General features: G+C 39.2%; 1 protein-coding gene across 2 annotated transcripts in view; it reads left to right on the top strand.

The window, feature by feature from the left end:
• The window catches only part of CDH2 (cadherin 2, type 1, N-cadherin (neuronal)), a 247101-nt gene that overhangs the window by 14655 nt on the left and 207687 nt on the right, over positions 1 to 24759 (top strand). For both annotated transcript variants that reach the window (XM_012641770.1, XM_012641769.1), the window contains exon 2: positions 12986 to 13097. In XM_012641770.1, coding sequence (XP_012497224.1) covers positions 12986 to 13097 — 112 coding nt within the window. The remainder of the gene's footprint in view (positions 1 to 12985; positions 13098 to 24759) is intronic.

Below are 24759 nucleotides of genomic sequence, written 5' to 3'. Positions count from 1 at the left end.
TGCCCTTTAAGCCCAGTAATATAAGCGTGGCAGTATTTGCACTGCGGAGGTAGGTTGGCTCCTGACCAAGCAAAGGTGATGAAGGGCCTGACTCTCTGAGCCCAGTTGTTCCATCCAGATTCTGCAGAGAGGTAGACAGAGGTCAAGAGTATTATTGCCAATGTAGCTATGTGGAAGTAGGGAGAAAGGATTCCACTCCTCTAATGGGAGATGGGGGTCTGTTAGGGTACTCTTGCTCCCAACTTCATGAAGTCTTAAAAGATCTATAGCTTTACTTTTTAAAGAGTCCCAAAACCTAGTGGGACTTGCAAGATGATCACAGCAATAGTCTAACAGCCTACAGAGTTAGAAAGCAAACCAGTCCCTGCTCCTGGAAGAGTTATCTCAGGCAAAATTGTTTCCCAGAGCCTGCCCATAGTGTTCCAAAGACCACAGTAGACAGCCCGTCACATCTGCGGGAAGGACTGAGAGTGGGTGGAGAAGACGTTCTTCATTTTAGCCTTTTCTAGATGCTAGTCAGTCTAAGCCTGTTGTCTATAATCCACAACCTTTGAACCAAACAGACTTTGAAGGGAGAATTGGAGACTCAAAGATACTGTGTATGCTAGATGAGAAAGAAAGGCACCTCAAAAATAATCGGGCCCATCAGGCCAGTCTGAATTTTGTACAAAGGTGGCAGTATCTCAAATGCCAGCTTTCTGAAAGAAAACCCTGTATGCATGAGTGCATCCCCTCCTCCCCAGATGGTAAATAGGACATGCTGAACACCCTCCCACTGGGAGCCTCTCCCAGTTGACTTTAGGTTTGCAGCCAGCACATTCAAACCTCCTTTCCTTTTGAGGCTTTCCTTGTGAGCCCCTTGCATGTAACAGCCCAGTGCTGTCACCAAGGTGGGCTTGGGCTTGGGCTGGTGCGTGACCAGTGAAACGCTGTCCTGGGAGCAGGTGTTTGCAGTCCTGTGCCTCAGTGGCCACTCGCTGTGGAGTTGCTTTGGTCAAAGAAGGCCATCTGCAAGGGAAGATTTCTCCTGCGTTTGTAAAGACCATCCAGAGCACTTGGTGGGGGCTAACCCTTGAGCCTGTGGTCAAGCCGCGAGGATCCAATATGTGCCCTCCTGGCCACCGAATCCAGAGTGAAATTTGAGTTGGCCAATCCTTTGCTGCTCTCGGAGGACTGTCACTAATATTTAAAGTGAGATCCTTGCTTGGGCTCTTGAACTCAGTGTCATTTAAAAATAGCAAATATTGTTCTCACTAGTTTTTAGACAGAAGATGTTTAAATCATCCCCTTTTTTCTGTAGCTCTGCTTATTCAGGCTGGGTCCATGGACTCCAGAAGTCCTAAGATACTTCAGACCCTTGTCAAGGCCAAGCTGCAGCAACCCTTGCCCAAAGTGTTCACCATTTGGCTAAGGTCACTGTGCATCCTGCCTCTGTCCTTAGACTCTAAGTCTGTGGCCTTTGCTGAGGTCCCCTGTTTTTGCTCTAAGCCCTACCTCTTTAAACAACCACTTTCCTAGAGATTAAACCACCCTAAGTTGTGGTCATGCATCAAGATCAAAATACCCTGTGGTTTGGGAATTAAAGCCTCTTGATGTTGAAAGCCACCTGCCCAACTGTAAAAACCAGCCACCACTCTGCACCATCAAGGCTGGAAACCACCAAGTTAAAAAACATGCAGGGCCTGAGTAAAGCACCCTTTTCCCCCTGCGAAGCCCCAGTCCCTCCGTGAATATTTTGTTCCCTAACATTGGACTCCTTTTTTATTTCTCAGAGTCCTCAAATATTTCACAAAATGCTGAGATCTTTGAAGGAGCCCAATAAATAGGACGTCTTCTCCTTGCCTGAGTTCTGAGCCAAGTGAGGTGTAAGCCAGAGGAGTCAGCAGAGAGGAAGGGAAAATATCACCGTAGTTCTGATGAGCAGTAAGCTAGAGGGTGTGGCTTCTACGTGTGGGCATGTCCCCACTGCTAGAACTGAATCCCAGAACCTCCAGATTCCACAGACATGCCCCCTCCCCCATCGCCAAATGCTGCAGGGGATCTGTGAGCTCCCAGCATGGAAAATGAGATCACCACACTTGTTTTCCGTGGGCCTGTGACTCCCAGGTGGGAGGAGTAGGGGACAGGGTTGGGCACCAGCTGTCCAGATTGTTCTATCAAATGCAGCCTTCAGGTGAGTTCATTCCATCCCTCTCTCCTCTCGCACAACAGCTCCCAACTTTTTTAGTCTCAGGATTCTTTTGCACTCTTAGAAATTATTGAGTACTCCAGTGAGCTTTCCAAATGTGAGTAATGTCTGTCAGTGCTTACCATAGAGAAGTTAAGGTGAGAAAATTATGTAATATTTATTAATTCATTTAAAAATATTAAACCTGTTACATGTGTAGCATAAATACCAATTTTTATGGAAAAATTACTATATTTTCTAAAACAGGAAAACAGTATTACTGGGAAGAGTAGCATTGTAATTTTACATTATTACAATCTCTTTAATGTCTGGCTTAATAAGAAGATAGCTGCTGTTTTGTGTCTGCTTCTGCATTTTCTCTGTTAAATTACCACATATCACATTGCCTCTGGAAAACTCCACTTTACACTTGTGGGAGAATGAGAGTGGAAAGGGCAAATAATGTTATGATATTATGAAATAGTTTTGCTTTTGCAGATCTCCTGAAAGGATCTTGGGGATCCCTAGGAAGCCACTCCTTGGACCATACTTTGAGAACTGCCATTCAGGGGTGTGACTGATTGGTACAGTGGAAAGCATGGGGAATGTTGGGGTTAGCAGAGCTACAGAGTGGAATGATCCAAATGCCAGATGTAAGTCATTCACGATATTCATGGGTGGAAAATGCTAGTCCTTATAGCCCTTGACTTGAAGCCAGAACTGATGCTATTAGCTGTGCATCCTCTCAATTGGCATGCAGGGCTTGGGGATGCACTTCTCTATTGCTTGATCTATTAAGACACTATTGCATGGGGTGCTGCTTCCAGAACAAGTTCACAAATGGCTTTGAACTCTGACATTATTGGCAGTGCCCCCTTTTCGCTCTTGCACATTTCTTGGAAACTGTGCCATGAAGGTTATTTTTTTCTCACAAGAATAATGTTATAATTGGATTGTGTTTATCTTATCAGGACTCAGAATTAGCTAAATCATCACTAGGTCCAGCTGTTCAACTGAAATCAGAGTTATGGGGACGGTAAATATATCTAACCATTTTTAAAGAGTGAAGCTGTGCTCCAGGTTTTATGAAACAGGCCTAATTGTACATGGACACAAGGGATTCCTGAGTATAGAAAGTGTATACAGAGTTCATTACAGAGTGTAATTACTCCCTCATAAATATCACCACTAAAAATTGATGCACTAGCTATGATAGGTGTTTACTGATAATTTTCCATGTGTATTTTTAGAAAATTTTAAGGTTGGGGTTGAGGCTTTGATTTGGATGATTTTAAAAAACAAGATGTTTAAGAAACTTGGACCAGATGTCTTTTTCTCTCCATTTTTTTTTTCCATAGAGAAAAGAAACGTTGAAATTATTTTATTAACATATATCATATCACATATCATATGTGAGAATCATATTTTTAGGAGAAAATCTATTATGGGAGCAGGCAGATTTTTCACTTGGTCTCAATTCATGTCAGACAATTTTCAGCCCTTAGCCAGTTAGGTTTTATGTGCCAATGTATGCAGATGCTTCCTAATGGCTTTTTTAGTGGTTGGGTTAAGGGTGATCCCTGAAGCCATTTGGTGCTGGTTTGAATACCATCCCTAAGTTGACGAGCTCAATGACTTAGGGAGGTTTCCTCAAAGTTTGTTCCTTGCCTGCAAAATGACACTACTAGCAGTACCTACCTCATAGCATTGTTGTGAGGACTTATTTAAGATATAATGCATGGAAAGCATTGTAGCACACTTCTTGGCGCATGGTAAGCACTCAGTAAACATTGGCAATCACTGATACTGAGTGTATTTTATTGAACTAATTCCCAGGTTGATTATAAACACAGTCTAATGCCAAGTACTGTACTGTTTGACGACATTTTGAGTATTATATATAAGCACGCTTCAGTCTCTGGTGAGTGTGATGAGTTGATGGGGCAGAATCAGTCAAAGCCAGGACTGGCCATCTCTCCTGGAATTGCCTTAGGCACTTCTGAACTTTTCATGTCGGTTTCATTGGACAGCAGCCTGAGCCACTATGTAATGATAATGTTATACTTCTATATGCCACCTAAATCTGTAGGGGTGTAGTTGCTACCTATTACATTGAACATCCAGTACACTTCATGGTAAGCTCCTGTGTATCTTTTGAGAGTCCACCAAGGAAGCCTGGGTGCCTAGAAAACCTCTCTTGCTTGGGCGGAGGAGATACAGGATTGCACAGAGAACTACGTGGACATCACTTGATGTATGTTTGTATATTGTCCTAAACTTTCATAGGTTTTACTCCTGGGAAGGTTACATCCTAAACCACATTTTGTGTGTTGGACCCAGATTTTTGTTCATCAGGGTGTTGTATTGTGATGTTGTCTTCTAGCGAAGAGTTCAAGATCTGCAGCATTGTCATGTTCCTGTGCCAGCAACATTGCTATCATTTAACTATTCTTTTTGTCTTTACTTGATTAAAAGAAATGACAATCAGAAAAGTAAAAGTACTGGTACTGGAGATATTCAAGGACACATCCTCATACGATAATTGAAGCAAAGATGGAAATCGCTTGGTGGTCAAAGTGGGCAAATGTATAGCCTTGGTTGGGTGCCCTTTGCACCTAAACTGTTCTAGAGCACATTGTGAAGGCAAGAAAGAGGTAAGAAACCCATACGGAAAGCAGTCAGCTCCCTCCTGAATAGTACATGACAAAATGAAAAATTTTGGCCATCCAAAGCTAAACTTCTGCACATTTTAAGCATGTTTTCAGGGATATGAAATTCAAAGTGTCATCAGTAGCGTTACTGACACAGAAAATCTTGAAAAAATGGCAGTAGCTCTTGAATAATCTTCTTAACATAGCATCCAACATCATGGATGGAATCCTTTGAAATGTAGAGAATCTGGAAAATGTAATTGTATGGTGATAAATTGGATTAAAAATAAAAAAAAATTAGTCATGCTGAATTGGTCTTGGACAGTTTCATTATTCTATTACCGTGTACCCAACTAACCACTTTAGCAGTGTCTTCATTAACTATTTCTATTCGCTTATATCATTTGGAAGACAACTGCATAATAAAAGTATTAGCATAGTTACCACCCTCCCCCACAACCGCCCCCCCCATAACCCACAAATCACATATTATGCAAGGAATTCCACTTGTGTTTCTTTTGTCCATGTTTGTGAATGAATCTGTATTTTTTGCAAACTTGGTGTCTTTACGGCATTCCTGCTTCACAAAATTCTTTTAAAATATTTCTCAGATACTCCAGAGCAAAGAGATAAAAGTCTCCACAACAAAAACGATAATAGCGGAATAATACTAGCTAACTCTTGTCTTGTGGTGAATGAAGTACTATTTTTAAGCCCCTTATATTCTTCACAACAATCCTGTGTGGCCCATACTTTTTGCTATTATTATTATTATTATTATTACAGAGGAAGAAGGTGAGGCACAGATGAGGTTATGTGCTTGTCAAGATCACACAGGTAGTAGGGGATGGAGGCAGGATTTAAACCTAAGCAGGCTTGTTGCAGAGCCCTCCGTCTCAACCACAAATACATACTATTACCCTTATTTCCACACTGAATAAGGGAAGCAAACATTTTAAAGCAAAAGAACGTTTCAGCTTTGTTGACTGCATTTGATAATCTATGAGCAATCATCTAATTGTTACTAGACTGTGACCATGCACTATCTGATAGGGAAAAAGGAAGAGATTGATGCTTTGAGGAAAAACATCTAATTGATTAAATTTAAACATTTATGATAACCAACATAAGTCTGGGTTTCAGTAGGGCAGTCTTCAGAGCCAAAAAGAAAAGATAACGATTCCCTTCAGTTTGGGCTGCTTTCAGATACGACATTTTTAGCCAGGGATCATAAGTGATCTCGATTAGGAAGAAGGTGGACAGCCAAGGCGGTTGGAAGAGTCAGTCCACTGTGGCTCCACGTGGAATATTTAAGAGCTTAAATTTAGGAGTGACTGGGAGGAAATTGGAAAGCAGATCCAGTGATCAAGGATGACTATAAAAAAGAATAATGGGAATGGGAACCTAAAAGAGTAGTGGACTCAGGGTTTTAAAGCTCACAGTATTGAGACTGGAAAAATTTGAACAAGAACAGAAAGCGATGTCCCTGCGAGTTCAGAACCGGAACAGAGAGACTAATACTCACAGGCAAGCAGAACTCCTCAACTCCTATTACACTTCTGTCCTTTCTAGACAAGGAGGTCGATCTTCAGCCTGGGAAGAGTAGAGCAAATACTTGTAAGAGGAAATTGAAACTCAAGATAGGTGAGCTGATAGTTCGAGAGCACAGAGCGGCACTAAATGAGTTCAGATCCTCTGACCAGCGTGAATTTCGCCCTGGTGAGTGGAGAGGACTTGGTGACTGCTTGTCATCCTTGAGGAATTGTGGAGAAGAGGAGACTTGCTGAAGGATTGAGGATGGGGTAATATGCCTATTAAAAGCAAAAGAAAATAAAATCAAGAAGGTGTAGTTTTCAAACAAAAAGAGTACAGTGCATGGGATTGTTAAGAACAGAAAATGTCGCTAAGCTGTTAGACTTTATTACTAGGAACAAAAGATAGCTGTACTGTGTCTGGAGTTGAGAAAGGTTTGAGGAGGTTATGGGCTGGAGATGTGGCCACCAAATGCAGCACGGGCACTTGTGAAATATACGGATTTATCTATCACATCTCTTGAGATTTTGTTTTAATGAGTCTTGGATTGAGACCCAGGAATCTGTCTTTTAAACAGGTCTGTATTGCTTGCTCTGCTAGGTTTGGCAACTACTAAGGCCGTATGACATATGCTATGAGTTGGATTCATGTTGTCCTAATAGTATTGATACTACTATGACTAATAGCTAATGCATTAAATGACCATGTGCCAGAGTGCTTTACTCATTAACTCCTTTAATCTTCACATATGCCCAGTGAGTAGGTGCTATCTTTATTACTCTTATCATGCAGATGCGGGAACTATTTCTTCTCTGAGGTCTCACAGATAGTAGTAATGGGGCTGGGATTCAAAGCCAGGCAGCCTGGCTCCAAATGCTCCACCAACTGCCCTTCTCAAAATCTCTGCTTATGGTGCATGTAGGTGGGAAGGGCCATGTCTGGGCATGGAACAAGCCCTGTCTTTAGCATCTGAGTAGCATCTTTATGAAGACATTGAGGCATCTCATTAGACTTTCTTGATCCATAAAGCTGGGAGTAATGACTAAAGCCAGCCAGAATTATTAATTTATTGAGATCCAAGTTTGCAGGGTTAAATGTAAATTGCTGCCCCTAAAGGCCCCAAATCAGCAGCAGAGATGCTAGAGGAGGAAGCCATTGCTTACCAGCTGCCTGGTAAGAAAAGATCAGAGTGGTTTTGGTGGACTGCAGGCTCAACGTAAATCAACAGCGGCTTTGTTCTGCTGTACCTTTCGCCTGGAATGCCCCTTTCAACAACTTCTTCCTATTTCTCTTGGCAAATTTTTAATCATCTTTAAAGTCAGAGCCTAAATGCCACTTCAGCTGTGGAGTCCTCTTTGACTTCCACGGGCAGATTTATCATCCCATTCTTTCTGCTCTTTTAGCACTTTGTTCCTGACGTTATAATTTTGCAATATTTTCCCTGGTTTGTGGCACCCATGTTCACGGTCACTCAGCTGGAAACACGGGTGAGGACATCGTTTCCTTCCTTCTTCCCACTCTGAGTCCCTGCCTCACTAAGCCCTGCCAGTTTTAACTATCTGCATGTGGATAAAGTCGTCCCCTTCTTTGTTCCTTGTAGCCCCTTGCCTGATTCAAGTCTGTGTCCTAGCTTGTCTCCCATCTGTCACTTGTCATCCCCACCCCCCCCACACACACACATTTCCCACAATGCAATCAGAGAATTCTCTATCAGATTCAATCTCCTGTGCTTAAAATCTGTCCCCGGCTCCCTCAGCCCAGAGGATAACCCCAGGCCCCCAACTGTCTACGATCTAACCCTGTCTAACCCTCCAGCCTCAACTTTTTGACTTCCTGCCTTGCTTCTTGGACTCCAGCGGCACTGAACTCATTGTAATTCCCCAGGCACTGTGCCGTTTCTTGCCGCCTTGTTTCAGCTGGAGCAGTGACCGCCTGAGATGGCTTTTCTGCCACCCTCCAGCTCTTTGCTCCTGCAGGTCTCTGCTTGCAAGGCTCCTAGACCCCCTGCCCTGGGCTCTCCTCCTCTCCTCTCACATCTCTACCTCCTACATTAAAGCCTTGAACTCGGGAAGGGCAGGCGCTGTATCTTGTTCTCTGTTTCCAGTGGCAAATAGACACTCAGTACATATTTCTTGAAAGAATTGTATTGTAACTATTCGTGGCACTTGGGAAGACTGCAGGGTTAGAATCCTGCCTCTTCTTCCTGGACAGGACATCTCGAGTATTTCGCTGCACGTCTGTGTGGGAACCTATTTGCTCATTTGTAAAATGCTGATAATTTTGCCCCCCTTCACGGGAATATTGCGAGAACCGAGTGAGGCAGCGATGTTGTATGAAACTTACCACACTGTTCCAGGGATCTACAGACTACAGTCCTGCTGCCTGTTTTTGTATGACCAAAATATTTTTCACATTTTTAAATGCTTTTTAAAAAACTCAAAAATAGTATCTTTCAACGCTTGAAAATTAAATGAAATTCAGATTTGGGGGTACATACAATTTTATTAAAATGAATAAAACGATGTTTATTCTTTTACCAATTACTTGTGGCTGCTTTTGCACTGCAACAGCAGATCGAGTAGTTTCGACAGAGATCCCGTGGCGTACAAAAACTAAAGTATTTACGATCTAGCCATTATAGAGAAAGCTTGGCGATGCCTGTACTATTCAAATATTAGGAAAATGCGTATTATTCAAAACCTCCTCCTTGTACCCACAGTGAACTTGTTGAGGGGAGGGTTCCTCTTTCTCATCTCTGAACTCCCAGCGCTTTGTCCCGGGCCTGGCAGAGGTGATCAGTGCATGTGCAGGGTGAGCTGCAGGGACTGGGTGTTGGCTTTTCTGAAGGATGATGGTGTTCCAACAAGACTTTCATGGGCTATTTGAAGAAATAGTGAGCTTCCCACTGCTGGGGGTGTTAATGGATAGGTGGCCACCCCTTTTTCGTGTATTGTTGTATAACAGGATTTCCTACCCTTAGCTCTGTTGACATTTTGAACTGAGTGATTCTTTGCTGTGGATCCTGCGCCGTGCATTGTGTGATAGTTAGCAGCATCCCTGGCCTGTACCCACTCAAAGCCAGTAGCTTCACCCTCCCAGCTGTGATAGCCAAAAATGTGTCCAGACATTGAGACATGTCTCCTTGGGGCCCAAATTGCCCCCAGTGGAGAACCACTGCTGTAGAACATTCAAGCATTAGCCATGGATTAGAATAGAGAACTTTCAATGCCCAAAAAGCCATTTTTACCAGAGTGGTGTCAGCTTCCCTGGGTGGATCACGCTTACTAGCTTTGTTGTATTCGGCAATCTCAGACCTAAGACCAGCGCAGCCTTGCAGGGTTGCTGGGAGAATTGAATGGAATATTGATTCACCAGCGCTGTACTTGGCAAGGAGTAAGCCTGCACTGTCTCCGTGTTGGAGATCACGTTCATTTGAGTGCCTCCTATTTGTTTTTTGAACTTGTTAACTTTGTTCTTTTGAGACTGAAAGTTAAGAGAGGAAATTCATAATAAATAAATTGGGAGAAATACATTTTAATAATTTTATGGAGACTGCCTTTAAGAAAACACTTTGTAAGGTGAATAATAGCATATTATTTTGTAGGTCCATTTTGTCTTGAGGAAGAAGCATTTAGAAAAGTTTCAGCTGTTTGAGATGAATATTAAATCATTCAAAGTAATGCATGGTGTTTAATATTCGTAGCCAGTATTTGTTAGAGATGTGTTTTACAAACATTGTTTCAGTAATTCTCTCAGCCAACCTGTGTTGTTAGGTGCCCTTTCATACATGAGGAAAATGAGCACAGAGGGGATGAGAAGGGGTAGTACATTGAGGACAGACATTCTCTTTTCTGATATAAGGCAGTAACTGAAACTCAGAAGTGAGCATTCAGTTTATTCCTGACAACCTCAGTGTGGCGGTGAAACCCCATTCCTGTGGGTTTGGACCAGGAGGAGCATGATGTTGCTGATTGCTTTACCTTAGGACAGATCCACTGGCAAGCAAGACACAGGTTGTGGAGTTGAAGAAAAGCTTACTGTTTTCCCCTAGTCTTTCAACTTCATTGATCTCTGGGTGCTTACCTATAAAACTGCAGGCTATCTTAACCCAAATGCCCAGGACGAAATGTGACCCCTGCTTACTAGGTGCTTTCCATTGTTGGCTTCTGGCCTGGTGCCCTGAGGAACTCTGCCTCGACCTACCTCTGGGCTAGCACCTGCCACGATTCACCTCTGTTAGAAGCCTGGACCAGAGATGGAGAGGCAGACCCCTAACAAGTTTACGCAACACAGGTTTACAACACATTTGTGCATTTTATATGGCAGACTGGGGAGTTCCCTGGGTTTGGGTTAGCTAAAAGCAAAAGCTTTCCCTTACTGCGTGCTGCTCAGTGCCAAACTCGGTATAAGTTCCTCGGTGTTTACAGGTGTCACGTGTCAGAATACGTCTACCAGTGTCCCAGACTTGATGAAGGTTGGAAGCCTCATTTCTTACTTCTCAGTTAGTTCCTAATGTTTTCTCTTTTTTGTGTGAAATATGCAGAGCATATAGGACATGCAGGGGATAATATAATTTGTACCCATGTGCCTATGGAGCTGTTCACATTTTGTCTTGTTTGCTTCAAAGTCTTTTTGGAAAAAATGAATTATTACAGATAAAACTGAAGCCACCTGTACAATCTTTCCTGATGCCTTTCCTATTTGTTACTCTCCTGGGGCAGCCACCATTCTAAATTTGTTATTTGTCACTACCCTATACATTTTTATATTCTTATTATGTATGTATGTGTCTGTAACATTATATTATCTTTTGTGTTTAAATTTTATATAAATGGAATCATCAATCATGCTTTCTGTTATTTTGCAAAATTCATACTGCAGTGTGCTTTGCCTTTATTCTGAATTTGGAATGTCACACAAATAGGTCTCTGAAGTTACTAAAGATGATAGTTATCCCTGGGTTGATTTATGATTAAATTTCTCCCTCAATCTTGCATGGAACTTACAGAAACTGACTTTTCTGTTTTGTTTTGTTTTGCCTTGCTTTTGAGAGATAGTCTTGGAGATAAGTGTAGTTCCTGTTCTTGCATTTTGATATTGTTATGTATTCTTTTTTTGGGTAACTGACAATGTATTAGTCCATTCTCCTATTGATGGACATTTAGGGAGTTTCTAGTTTCTGCTGTTAAAACTGTGCTTCAGAGAACATTCCTGTGCGTGTCTACTGGAACTCCCATGGGGGAGTTTCGCTAGAAATATACTTAAATGTAGGATATATCAAAATTCATCTTTACTAGAATTTGTGAAATTATACCCCAAGGTGACTGTACCAGCCTTACTCATGTCTGTGTGAGGCTGGTTCCTCTATATTCTTGACTTGATAAAATCCTTTCTTGCACATAACAGAATTAAAACTGTTTACTAATTTTATGGGTCTGAAATAGTATCTCACTGTTGCTTCTAATAATTTTTGAGAATAAATACTGTGTAATAGTTAATAAATTTTAAATTTATTCTATATTTTCTCAGATTTGAAAAGAACAGTTTATTAGGTTAGTCTGGATTTTTGTTGCATCAGTATTTACAAAATTTCACATGCATAATTCAGGTAGTCCTTTAACTATGAAGCGGTAGTGTATTGTTTCATCCAGAAGACTGTTCTGAGGTTTCCCAGCTTCTGGGATTTCCTTTGCTCCTTCCTTTCAATTTCTGATTCTCCCCACCTGTGTAGAATGCTCCTAATGCTGTCGCTGTGGCTACCGGAATCCCTCCCTTGGGTGGCCTCAGTCAACTCTTCCTCCTCCTGTGTTTGGATCCTCGTTGGTGCAGGGTAGAGTTTCCTATATTCAGTGTAAATGCTACAGGAGTTCTGCCGAGAGCTAATTGTCCTGTGATTGTGTCAATGGGGCTGGAAGAAGTGGTGAAACTAACTTGGAGGGTTAGCTGCATAGTAGGAGGCATGATTTGAGTTTCAAGCACACTGAGTAATTAATTGTATATGATGGTATAGAAGATGGCAAGAGTTAACTTTGTAATTTTATGTAGTTGTATAAGCTTTACTTACATTTTTAATATATCCCTGTCCTTCAAAGTATAGTAATATATAGTTTTGATTGATTGGTTTTACTTGGCATAAAATACTATATATCCTGTAATAAGTATGTTATAATTTTATTATTTTTCATGAACAAGACATATTGAAACGACCTTCATAGAGAATTAGATGAGAATATAAAGATCTATATACGTGAATGTATACATTTTTCTTGAAAAGATAAGTTAGTGATGGTGATTTGTGGAGCTCAAAGCCTACTTGGCTGTGCCCCAACCCATGCCCACTTGATAGTTCTTCAGTCACAATGACCATTTTAATGGAAATATTCAGCCCTTGGAAGAAGCTAGAATGTGTATTATTTAGATTTTACTGGACTAGACAAGTGGGATTTGTTTCTTCTACTCCAGTTATCAAAATGATTAACCCTTTGCCCTCTACATTCTAATTGTAACCATTCAGAAACAAAGGGGTTGTTTGTACAAGATAGTTGGAAAAAATGAGGCTTTATGCCAAGTGGAATGTTTCTCAGTTGAAGGAGGTAGCAATCATTGCACACATTTTTTTTTTCTTGTGTTGCAGGCGTCTGTAGAGGCTTCTGGTGAAATCGCATTATGCAAGACTGGATTTCCTGAAGATGTTTACAGTGCAGTCTTATCGAAGGATGTGCATGAAGGACAGCCTCTTCTCAGTGGTACTATCTCAAAAGATATATTTGTACATACAGTGTCCCTGCTCATGAAACAAATTAGCCATTATAAAAGTCTAAATCATCTCCACTGTATAACAAGTATGAATTTTTCACAATCACTATAATGAGACTGTAGGGACTTTATTTTAGGATTACAGAAGAGCTCATGAATCTCTTATATACATAATTAGAAGTCCCTGTTCTCTTGAAAACTTCAGATGTCTTCCCTTTAAAATTTACCATAGGAACCTTTGTGCAACTGATTATTACTATTTTTCTGCATACATTTTATGTATTTTGAAGGACAATATTTACCAAACATCTAGTTCTAATGGTTTTAAAAAATTACTTATAGCAAAAATTCACTTAGTATTTTGAATTAAAGAAAAAATTATTATAATATTATCTTCGATACAACCTATCAAACTTTGGTATTTAGCTAAATCATCTCGAGCAAACTTAAGTCTCACTGCGGGAGCATGAAATCTGTATTTTTGTTATGACATTGTTTATAGCAATTACTAGATGGCTGATTTAGTTGTAGCATATGTGAATTTCAAATATAGTCTCATTTCCCATTTAAATATGGATCAAGTTCATTATAGTTATCATATGGAAACTCTTGCCAATAAGTCTAGATAAAATCTGAAATAAAACCTGGGTATCAAAAGCAAAATTGAAAGTCCCTTCCTTTAGCTCTAATTGAAAGCAAATAAAATTTTGGTTAGTAGTATTTTCATGGGCTTATTTATTATTACATGAAATGTCATTGAAATGTGAAAGCAAGAAGAATTGATTAGTAAGTTGTATTTAGATTCTGATTCCCCACAAATCTTGCATATCTCTGAGGCTGTTTTAGAGAGCTGCCTTTAGAAAATCTGTGTAACCTCAACTAATTAATTTACACAGAGCTCTACCACACAGCCTTAATTGAAGTGTCTCCACAGCACTGACAAACGTTAGTGGTGCAATACTTAAGAATACCATAGCTAGAGAACTTTGAAATGTAAATGGCCCCTTAGCTGCTAAAGTTCTTGGGAGGGGGTTACATTTTATTTTAATTTCTATTTAAATTAGGATTTGCTTACACCTGTGCCATCTTTCTGAAGCTGATTTTTAATTTTTTTAAAGGCACGCTCCTGTCCCTGCCTCATTACATGGTATTTTAGTGGGTGAATGTTTTTGAGTTAGTCTGTCTCAACAATGAATTGTTATCTCATTTAATGGATAATGGAGGTTTAATTCAAATCACAGTGTGTAGATTTTCTTTAACTTAGTATGAATCTTAGAGCTCTTCTGCATGCTTTATAATTTATTATTTGGATATGCAAAATATATTGATATAACTCTATAGAATAATTCAGACAGATAAAAAGGTCAGTGGAATTTGTTGCATTTTTGCAACATTTTTGAGATTCATTTTTAAATGGGTAATTCCTTTTCCTGAAAGCTTATAATTTGTTGATTACAAATAAACACATGGTGTGTCACTAGAAACTATTGACTTGAGATTAATGACTTTGGCATGTTGAATACTTTTGAAAATGATAGCTTGTTTTCTAATTATTAGATAATGCCGGTGACAGCAAAAATTGGATATAGCTTCTTGCCAGTGTCTTTTTAGTATAACCTAGAAACTTGGGAATTTTGCTAAAGTTGTAAGTGTGAAAGATGAAAATATTTTTTACTTTGTGCTCTAGCCATTTCCAAGAGAAGTGTTTATGATGGGCTCTGGTAGAATTTCTACTGTTTTGGTATATCTATTTGTTCCCAATTTTAGTTTGTAGCCTTTTTTCTAACAGTTTTCCACATAATGCACCATTACTTTTTTTTCTTTGTCATTCTCAGACTCTTGTTAAAGGACACAGGCAGCTTAAAGCTTAAAACATGCTGTTTTAAAATATCGATTAGAAGAAAAAAAACTTTTTGGGAAGAAGAAACTTTATACAGGCTTTTGTAGAGCCTCAACATTTCTATTTACTAGAGTGTTATCAGCAGTTAATGTTTCTTTTGGAGAACTGTTAACTTAGAATAATTCTAGTTCCTTACCTTTTATATCTTTTTGGAGTTTTTAGTGGAATGACAATCCAATGGTGTGTCTATGCACTGAAGCCAAGTACCATTCTATAATTATATCTGTGAATTCTGTATACTGTAGTTTAAGCCCATTCACCTTATATATGCTGTAGCTGAAAGGAATCTGTTGCTAGGACAACCAGGGTGATCATTTTTGTCATAGCTTTGTGGCCTATAGTGTTTAATGAAAAAAGTAATTGTACATAAGAGGTACGTGACAGTTTTCCGAGGCATTTGCCTCACAGCATGTTGTACGGTATTAAGGCTGACTTTGGAACCTGAACTTTAGAACTTTTATGAGCCCGTTGGGATCATAACTCCTAACTCTAGATGCTTCCTTAAATTTCTCACTGATGACATTTGCGGTAGAGGAAGATAATATGTATAGCATGGTTTCCTAAGATACATCTGGCACACTTTTGGTACTAAAGTTTAATATTTTGGTGGATCAGCTTTATGAATGCTGATTATTTTTCAAACAAGTAACATAATCTTTGTGAAAGTGCTTGAGAAACATTAAGCATTAGATGGAAATATAAGGTGGTGTTAGTCACCTCAGAAGAACTGTATAGAAGAAGCATAAAATGTGCAAACTGTACTGCAGTTTAGAGAGCATTCCATCCTCCCCACTCCCCTTTTATATTTTGCTATGGTAATGAATTTTATACAAATAACGACTTAACTGGTTATATCCCTTCAGTTTCTCTTCTGTTTTTCATCTGTATGCTTTTCGTGAAATAATAAAGAGGATATTTTGTGATCAACCTTTATATTTCATGTGCTATCACATGAATACATCCACTCTTTGAAGATAGTTCAGTATTTTTAGAAATAGCTATATAGGCCTTTGTTCCATTTTGTTAGCAAAACCAGATTTTGCTTAACTGTGCCTCTATTTTTGAACATACAGGTTGTTTCCAGTTTTTCTCTCTTACATATAGTGCTGCTATGGAGATTCTTTTTAGAGAACTTTGATTTTTCTTTAGGGATATTTTCTTTGGGGATTTGTGTTTAAAAGTAGAATTACTAGGTCAAAGGGAATGTAGAGTTTGACAGTTTTTTTTTTTTTTGCATTTTGTAGGATTCTTTCTTAGAGGGCTAAAAGTATGTTCCTTTCAACATCCTCATCACCATTTAATTTCGTAATATTTTGTCATTTTTTTCTTTCCCCTCTGGTGAAAAATATTCCTTTTTTATCCTGTGGCATATATGTGTTTGCCTTTATAAACTTGGATCAATTTTAATGTGTCTAGGTAGTCATCTTTACCTTGCGTTTTCCTATTCTGTTTTTAAAGCATTTATCGCCAACCTCCTCATTTTACAAATAAGCAAATCAGAGTGCAGAGATTATAGACTTTTCTCATGATTATATAGCTCTTTAGATTGTTAGCAGCAGGCCTGGAATTAGAACCCAGGTTTCCTGATTTCCAATCTTGTTCTGATGATGGTGATGGTGAAAAACTATCGTGGTGTAACATAGAGAAGGGTGAAGTCTCATGGGAGCCAGCCTACTATCCAAGTGTTTTGTAGCAAGTTTATCTTAGAGCTTGTCTTCTTTATTCCCCACTTACCACCATAACTTGCCTGTTACTAGACATATTTGGGAATCAGGGACTATAAGTTAAACAATACTCCCCATAATTAAAAAATATTTTTCAGTTATTGTCATTGATTTGTGCATACCTGTTTAAAGCAGAAAAATCTAGGGCTTTGGAAGACAGTATTAATATTTAGTCCTTAATATTTAACTTACACTCCACTGAACTAGACAAAAAAATCTCTTGTGGTAGCCTATGTCTTGAAAATAAAATAACTGCAATCATAAATTTTCATTTTGTCACCAGCAGTGTACCTGACATTATGAAATAACAACCACACCAGGATATTGCAGAGAGGATCCTAGGCTGTTTTTAGTGTGGATGTCAAGAGTGATATTCCTGTGTGTTTTGCATTGGTTGTCTGCATGCTTAGATATTTCACTAAGTAAACTCCTCAAATCTGGTCAACATAAATAGCAATCTGCAATTACCATGAATATTTTCAGTAATCCATTCATACTCACCATCTCTGGGCAGCGCATGATGATTATTTTCAACTAGATGGAATTTGATTTAGATTAGTGTGCTTACTGATTGAGGCTTGTCTGCATTAACATGGTCAGAGGAAGCTGTAGTATGGCATCCTTAGATAACAGAACTGAAATAATTTTTATTAGTTTAGAAGGACTATGCAACTGTACAACTGCTTTATTTTTGAATAATTTGAGTACTTTTGTATGATGTGTACTATTGGATCGAGAAAGAGGCTTGTATTAATCTGTTATAAACCCATGGCTTTTGGTTTTATTTATTTATGTATTTCGATAAATCTTTTTTTTTTTAGTCATTGAAGGTCTAAGTGTTTTAAAATATTTGAAAAATAGGTTTATACACATCTTGTTTATAAGCTGTGCAGGTCCTTGCACTTTATTGATTTCCAATAGATTGTGGAAAATGGCACAAAGTGTAGAGATTGATCTCTTGCATATTGATGATAAACTCTAAGGAGGAACAAATGAAATGCAACTGTGTTCATTTTAAGGGGTGGAGAACTTCTTTTAAACTTTGTGGTAAATTTTGTTTGTTTAAGAATAATTAGCTATATAATGAGATCAATAAAGGAACCAAAAACTTTCACCCTTATTTTCATTGTAACCATTTAGACTTTATTTAATACTTGGAATTTTTTCTATTGCTTTTGATGTATTTTAGGTCTAGCTTTCTTAATTCAGTGCTGCAAACTGAGATAAGCCAGTGTGAGTGGTCACGTTTTTTTAAGTCTTTTCACAGTTATTCATAGCGTTCAGTAACTTGGAGTAGCTGAGGTCTGCTCCCTTACAAACATGCAACCAGGAGATATGTGTTAAAGAAAGCAAGTCACGGTTCTACATCTACCACACGTACAAACATATTAGCAAGCAGGCACCTACATGGTTTAACATCTATCCTTTTAGGATCAGAGAGGCCCTTACTCTTTGTCGTTTTTGGCTCTTTAGTAAGCATCTGGTGGGGAATAGAAAATAAGCACAATAAATAAGTAATAGACACTGTATGGTGGATGGTGATAAAAGCTATGGAGAAAAATAAAGCAGAGGAAGGAACTAGGGAGAATGTGCTTCTGCAGTTTAAATAGGATGGTGAGGGTTAGCGTCATTGTGTAGGAGACCGTTGAGTAAGAACTGATGTTGGGGATGGTCCAAGAGCTGTAGATGTCTAGAGAAGGAGCATTAAAAACAGAGCCGACAGCAAGTCCAAAAGCCCTGAGGCAGGAGTGTGTTTGCAGTGTTGGCAGAGCAGCAAGGAGCCTGGTTAACCAGACTGGAGAAAGGAAGGGGATGAGGTCAGCTGGGGTCAGAGCAGTAATGGGCTACTTTGTGTGGGGCTTTGTAGACCATTGTAAGGACTTTGGCTTTGACTATGAGGAGCTAAAGATCTATTGGAGGATTTTCAGCAGAGGAAGGACATGCTCTGACTTTGAAAACGATATCATTCTGTCTGTGGTGTTGAGAAAAGACCAAAGGGGCAAGAGAGGAAGGGGAGTCCAGGCAGGAGCCTAACAATAATCCAGGTGAGGGAAGCTGGTGGTGTGGGCCAAGGCGGTAGCAGTGGAGATAGGAGAAGGGGTTGGATTCTGAATTTTTTAAAAATTGATGTAACATAAAATTAACTGATTTAAAGTGAACAATGTGGTGGCAGTTAATACATTCATGATGTTGTGCAAGCACCACATGTGTCTGGTTCCAAAACATTCGCGTCACTTCAGTGTAAAAGACTCTACCCTTTAAGCATTTTCTTCCCCATGCCCCTTACCTCTGGCCCTACAAACCTTTTGTGTCTGGCTTTCTTCACTAAGCATAATGTTCATCCATGTTCTAGCTTGTATCAGTACCTTGTTCTTTTTTAGAGCTGAATGGTATTCCACTGGGTACATATACCACAATTGTTCATCCATTCATCCGTTGATGGACATTTGAGATGTTCTCACCTCTTGACTATTGTGATTAATGCTGGTATGACCGTGCATATATATGTACTTTTTTGAATACCTGTTTTCAATTGCTTTGAATGTATACCTGGGGGTAGAATCTAGGGATTGCATATTAATTCTCTGTTTTACTTCTTGAGGAACTACCAAATTGTTTTCCACAGCAGGTGAACCATTTTGCATTTCCATTAGCAATGTGCAAGAGTTCCAGTTTCTCCTCATACTCACCAATACTTGTTATTTTACATTTATTTTGGTTGTAGCTATCCTAGTGGGTGGGAAGTCGTACCTCATTATGGTTTGATTTGCATTTCCCTAATGACTAATGATGTTGAGTTTGTTTTTATATGTATCATTTGTATATCTATTTTGGAGAAATGTCTATTCAAATTTTTTTGCCCATTTTTTAATTGGGATGTCTTTTTGTTTTGGAGTCATAAGAATTATTTGTATATTCCGGATACCAGACCCTTATCAGATATATGATTTGCAAATATTTTCTCTCATTCTGTAGGTTGCTGTTTTAGTCCATTTGGGCTACTATAACAGAACGTCATAGATGGGGTGGTTTATAAAGAATAGAAATTTATTTCTCACAGTTCCAGAGGCTGGGAAGTCCAGGATCAAAGCACTGGCAGATTCAGTGTCTGGTGAGGGTCTGCTTCCTCACAGCCATCTTCTCATTGTAACCTCACATGGCAGAAGGAGCAAGGCCACTCTCTGGGGCCTTCTTTATAAGTGCGCTAATAGGAGCAGAGCCCTCATGATCTGATGTCTTCCCAGAGGCTCCACCTCCTAATACCGTGGCATTGGGGATGAATTTTGGGGGGAAACAAACATTTAAACCATATTTGTCTTTTCACTTTGTTGGTAATGTCTTTTGATGCATAAAATATTTTAATTTTGATAAAGTCCAACTTATCTTTTTTTCTTTTGTTGCTCTTGCTTTTGATGTTGTATCTAAGAATTTATTGCAAAATCCAAGGTCATGACAATTTTCCCCTGTTTTCTTCTAAGACTTTTATGGAGTTAAAATGCTCTCATATTTAGGTCATTGATCTGTTTTAATTGTTATCTAGAGAGAGGCCTAATTCATTCTGTGAATATATTTGGAGATAGAACTGTCAGAATATGAGGGATAGGATGTCTGGTGAGGAAGAGGAGTTTAAGATGACTCCGTGGCATTTTGTCTGAGCACTGGGAAGGATGTTATTTACTGTGACAGGGAAAATCAGGAGCTCGGTTTGAATCTGTTGAGTTGAAGGTCAGAAATATCAATGAGATATCTGGATATGAGTCTGGGGTCCGTGGAAAGGGCCAGGCTGCAGAGTGGGGGGTGCTAAGTGTACCAGTAGCAAGTAAAGCCGTGACACAGGGTGAAATCACTAAGGAGCTGGGTGCGAGGAGGAGAAACCAAACAAAGAAAAGAAACAGGTTAAATATGAAGCCTTTGAGGACTCAAGTATAAGGAAGTCAGAGAGGCTGAGAGAGTGACCAGTGAGGTAGGAGAGAAATCAGTAGGATGGGATGTCTTCGAAGGCAAGTTAGGGAATGTTTCAAAGGAAGGGAGTGATCATCTGTGCCAAATGCCATCCAAGGGTCAACTCAGATGAGGACTAAGAATTCACCATTGGATTTAGCAACATGGAGGTAACACATATCTTTGATAAAAAAAACTCTTGGGGACAAGGATCAAAAGCTCGATTTGAGTGTGCTCAGTAGTCAGGTGGAGGAGTGGAGCTGGATATATATATAGATTGAGTTTTTCATCAAAAGAAAAGAGAGAAATTGGGTGATAGTTAATGCGGGCAGTGGGACTGACCAAGGGCATTTTTAAAGAGGGAAGTTAATATGTTCGTATCACGAGGATAGAGTATCCAGTGGGGAGGGAAAGAGTGACAGTGCAGGAGAGAGGAGACAATTGCTAGGACAGTATTACAGAGTTGACTAGAGAAACTAGACTTAGAAATCTGTGTTTTTGACAAGCTCCACTGATGTTTTTATATACCTGCATTTTGGAACCACGGTAACACATTCCGTTGAGTCACTCCTAAAATGGTTAAAAACCCTTCATTTCAGCTTGCTGATTTCATGTCAGCAGAAGTTTTCTCTACAGAAATGGAAGAGAGGATAAAAATGAAAGCCTTGTGGTATTCTATGATGTAAACAGCATTTTCATTGCTGTGGCATCCTTGACAGATGGTTATCCAGTTTCTGCAAGAATACTACTGCCACTCCCTTCCCCCAAATGAGGAGGAGATCATTCCTTTACAAAGTCTGCTCCATCTTTGGATAGCTCGAACTGTTAAAAAGTGATTTCTTAAAAAGTTTAACTGAAGCATATGTTTCTAAGATTTTCACCCACTGGTATCTTTGGCAACACACAGAACTAGTATATTCTTTATGCTCCAAGGTCATTCATTTAATCATTTGTTCATTCAATAAGTAATTCTGAATATTTGTCACGTGGTAGGCCTTTTTCAAGGCACCAGGCAATGGTGGTCATCAGACAAGCAAAATCCCTGTCATAGGAACTTGCATTCTAGAGATCCTTCAAATACCTGACCATAGTCGCCTTGGCTCCTTAAATCTCCTCTGCCCCAGGCTAAACATCAAACAATTTCTTCAACAAGCGTTTGCGCATTCTGGTTTACTCTTACCTTTAGATAGAGGAAACTGAGGTTGCCTCCACAACTGAACTGAATACCTTGTGTGTCTTGACGCACGCTACAAAGGCATTCTTCCTGCTTTTGATGTGAATGCAGCACTTCTCTGCAGCCCAAAATGGAATTGGCATTATTTATGGCTACATCATGCTGTTGGCTCCTGTTCAGTCCGTGGTTAACTAAAACTCCTGGGTGTTTTTCAGACGAACTGCTTACCATCTTGCACTTGTAAAATTGATTTTTGAACACAAATGTTAGACCTGTAGGTTGATTTTTTTTCTTTTTTTAAGGTCCTAGCTTTAACACTGTCTGGAGACTCCACTGACAACCCAGACACATAGTAGTCCTAGGAATCAATGCCAGTACTTATTTTAAATCCTCATTTGAAGAAAAGTGTATACAATAAAATCTACAAATTTTAGATGACATCAGTTGTTAAGGTGATGGGTAAAAATCTCACACACACATGTGGGTACACACATACTTTAAATCATTAAATAATCAAAAAATTCGGCCTACAGCACTTAAAGACACATGTTAAAACTATATTTTAATTCGTGGTCTATGATTTTCTTAACATAGAATTTTTTTTTTTTTTTTTTTTTTGAGACAGAGTCTCACTGTGTTGCCCGGGCTAGAGTGCCATGGCGTCATCTTAGCTCACAGCAACCTCAAACTCCTGGGCTCAAGCGATCCTCCTGCCTCAGCCTCCCGAGTAGCTGGGACTACAGGCATGCGCCACCATGCCTGGCTAGTTTTTTCTATATATTTTTAGTTGTCCAATTAATTTCTTTCTATTTTTAGTAGAGACGCGGTCTCGCTCTTGCTCAGGCTGGTTTCGAACTCCTGGGCTCAAACAGTCCGCCCGCCTCGGCCTCCCAGAGAGCTAGGATTACAGGCGTGAGCCACCGCGCCCAGCCTTAACATAGAATTTATTAAATTCAGGCAATGTAGAAAAGGCCTATTACAGATATTTGAAGGTATAAGTAACAGGGAATGTAGGTCATCTCAGTTACCACTGTTTCAGATCCCTGCTGAAAAATGCATTTCATTCTTTTTAAGAAAAAAATTACCTATTTTCAAGAATGCACATATTTTATTAAAGCGCATCTATAGTTGTTAAAAAGTCTCCATTTCATCTTGTGGCCTTTTGTGTCAATAGATGCTTATGCCCTAAATTGACGGGAACATAGAACAAAGATGAACTCCTTATGGTGTTTGGAGATGTGAACACAATTTTTTAGGACCTTAAGTAACTTTGGGTTTTGAACTGTGTCTCTGCAGGAGTCTAATATTTGCCTCTTTAATTGTTTACTGTTAAATCTTTTATAGATCATTCTGGTTGGGATTTGCTCACTTGTAAGGGGAAAGTCACCAGCAGCTTGGTCTATTATTTTTCCTTTTTCAATGTGGATTAGGTTTCTTTTATGGACGCTTTACTGTTATTTGGGGGAAAATGTCCTTTAGGCTTCTTTCCAAATGGAATTATCTTTGATGCTAATATTGATACTCTGTGTTGTATCAAGAATGAAATTGATAGCGGCAACCCCTTTTGAAGAAGTGTGTCTTCACACCTGGGTGCACCACCCTGTGCCTCTGTCTAAGAGCCAGTCGTTCTTTGTGACGATGCCTCATTTCACCTTGGTTGAAGATTTTCATTATTGTGAAACATACACGCTGACCAGATTTTAATTGTACTACCTCTTAAATTGACTGTTACATGATTCTGCACTGTGTGCTTTACTCTGTCCAGTTCAGCTTTTGTTTCTAGTGTCTGTATTAACAAATACAGGAAATAGCTCTTCCAAAGTTCTTTTGTTTCAACTTTTTTTAAACCAATAGCATTGGTTTTTAGATTTTAGGATGCTTGAGAGTTACCCTGGGGGAGCTTGTTAAAATTTAGATTCCTGGTGTCCACCCCAGACTTAGAGGCCTGGGCCCTAAGAATATGCCTTTTTACAAGTGAATTCCAAGTGACTCTGGCAAAGGTGATCGATCTTCCATTATACTTACATATTTGACCTTCGTGTGTATTTCCAAAACAGAAATACAGATCGTGTTCATTTTATGTTTGCTTTCTGTTTCAGTAGTCAAACCATATTAGTCCAGATAGATTATTGGAGGTGTTGTACTTTGGAGGCTGTAGATTAACTCTTCTTTCTTTCCTTTTTAATATAGAAACCTACATCTTATCTTTGTTTGGACATATATTACCAACATCTAAAATGGATGTTGAAGAAACCTTTATTCATGTTAAAAATTGGTCAGAGCATATCCGTATACATTATTAGTACATTTTTGTTTGCTCTTAAGCATCTGAATATTTATTTCTCCAGGTGCTCAAATAAGGAGACAAGTTCTAATGAAAGTGTTAACTAAATTGAGACTAAGATTCTTCACTGATTTAAAAAAAAGATTATAGCAAAGAAAATAGCCCATAAGCTCTTCTTCTCAATTCACTCCTAGACCTGAAAGCTCCTCCTTTCTGCCCACTTCATTTACCTTCTGCTGTTGTGGTCTGGCCAAGGGTAAGCACCTGGTAATACTGTGTTTGATTTTCTTCTGACGTCCCCTGGCCTTCCCAATGTTCTTTTTTTATATTGACACTTGATTTTAGTATGCTTTGTGTTGGATTCTAATTCCACATCAGGGCCAGTTTATTGTTACTTTGTCTTTCATTTCAAAAGTTAACTTTAAATTAAGTGCTCTCATATTTAGCATGTATTAGGAATTTAAGAAAGTATTGATAAGGAAATTCTCATGGCCAGGGAAGTATTTGTGTTCTGTACCTTCATTCAACAAATATTTGTTGTCTGTTGTGTGTAAGGAAGTCTCTATGGCCTTGGAAAATGCCAGTGCCCAGATAATACTAATTGGTTGTGGTGGTAAGAAAAATTGTC

Source organism: Propithecus coquereli, unplaced genomic scaffold (genome assembly GCF_000956105.1).
Source record: "Propithecus coquereli isolate 6110/MARCELLA unplaced genomic scaffold, Pcoq_1.0 Scaffold17, whole genome shotgun sequence".
Lineage (NCBI taxonomy): Eukaryota > Metazoa > Chordata > Mammalia > Primates > Indriidae > Propithecus > Propithecus coquereli.
Note: the sequence above shows the minus strand (reverse complement) of the source record. Positions and strands in the feature narration are given on the sequence as shown.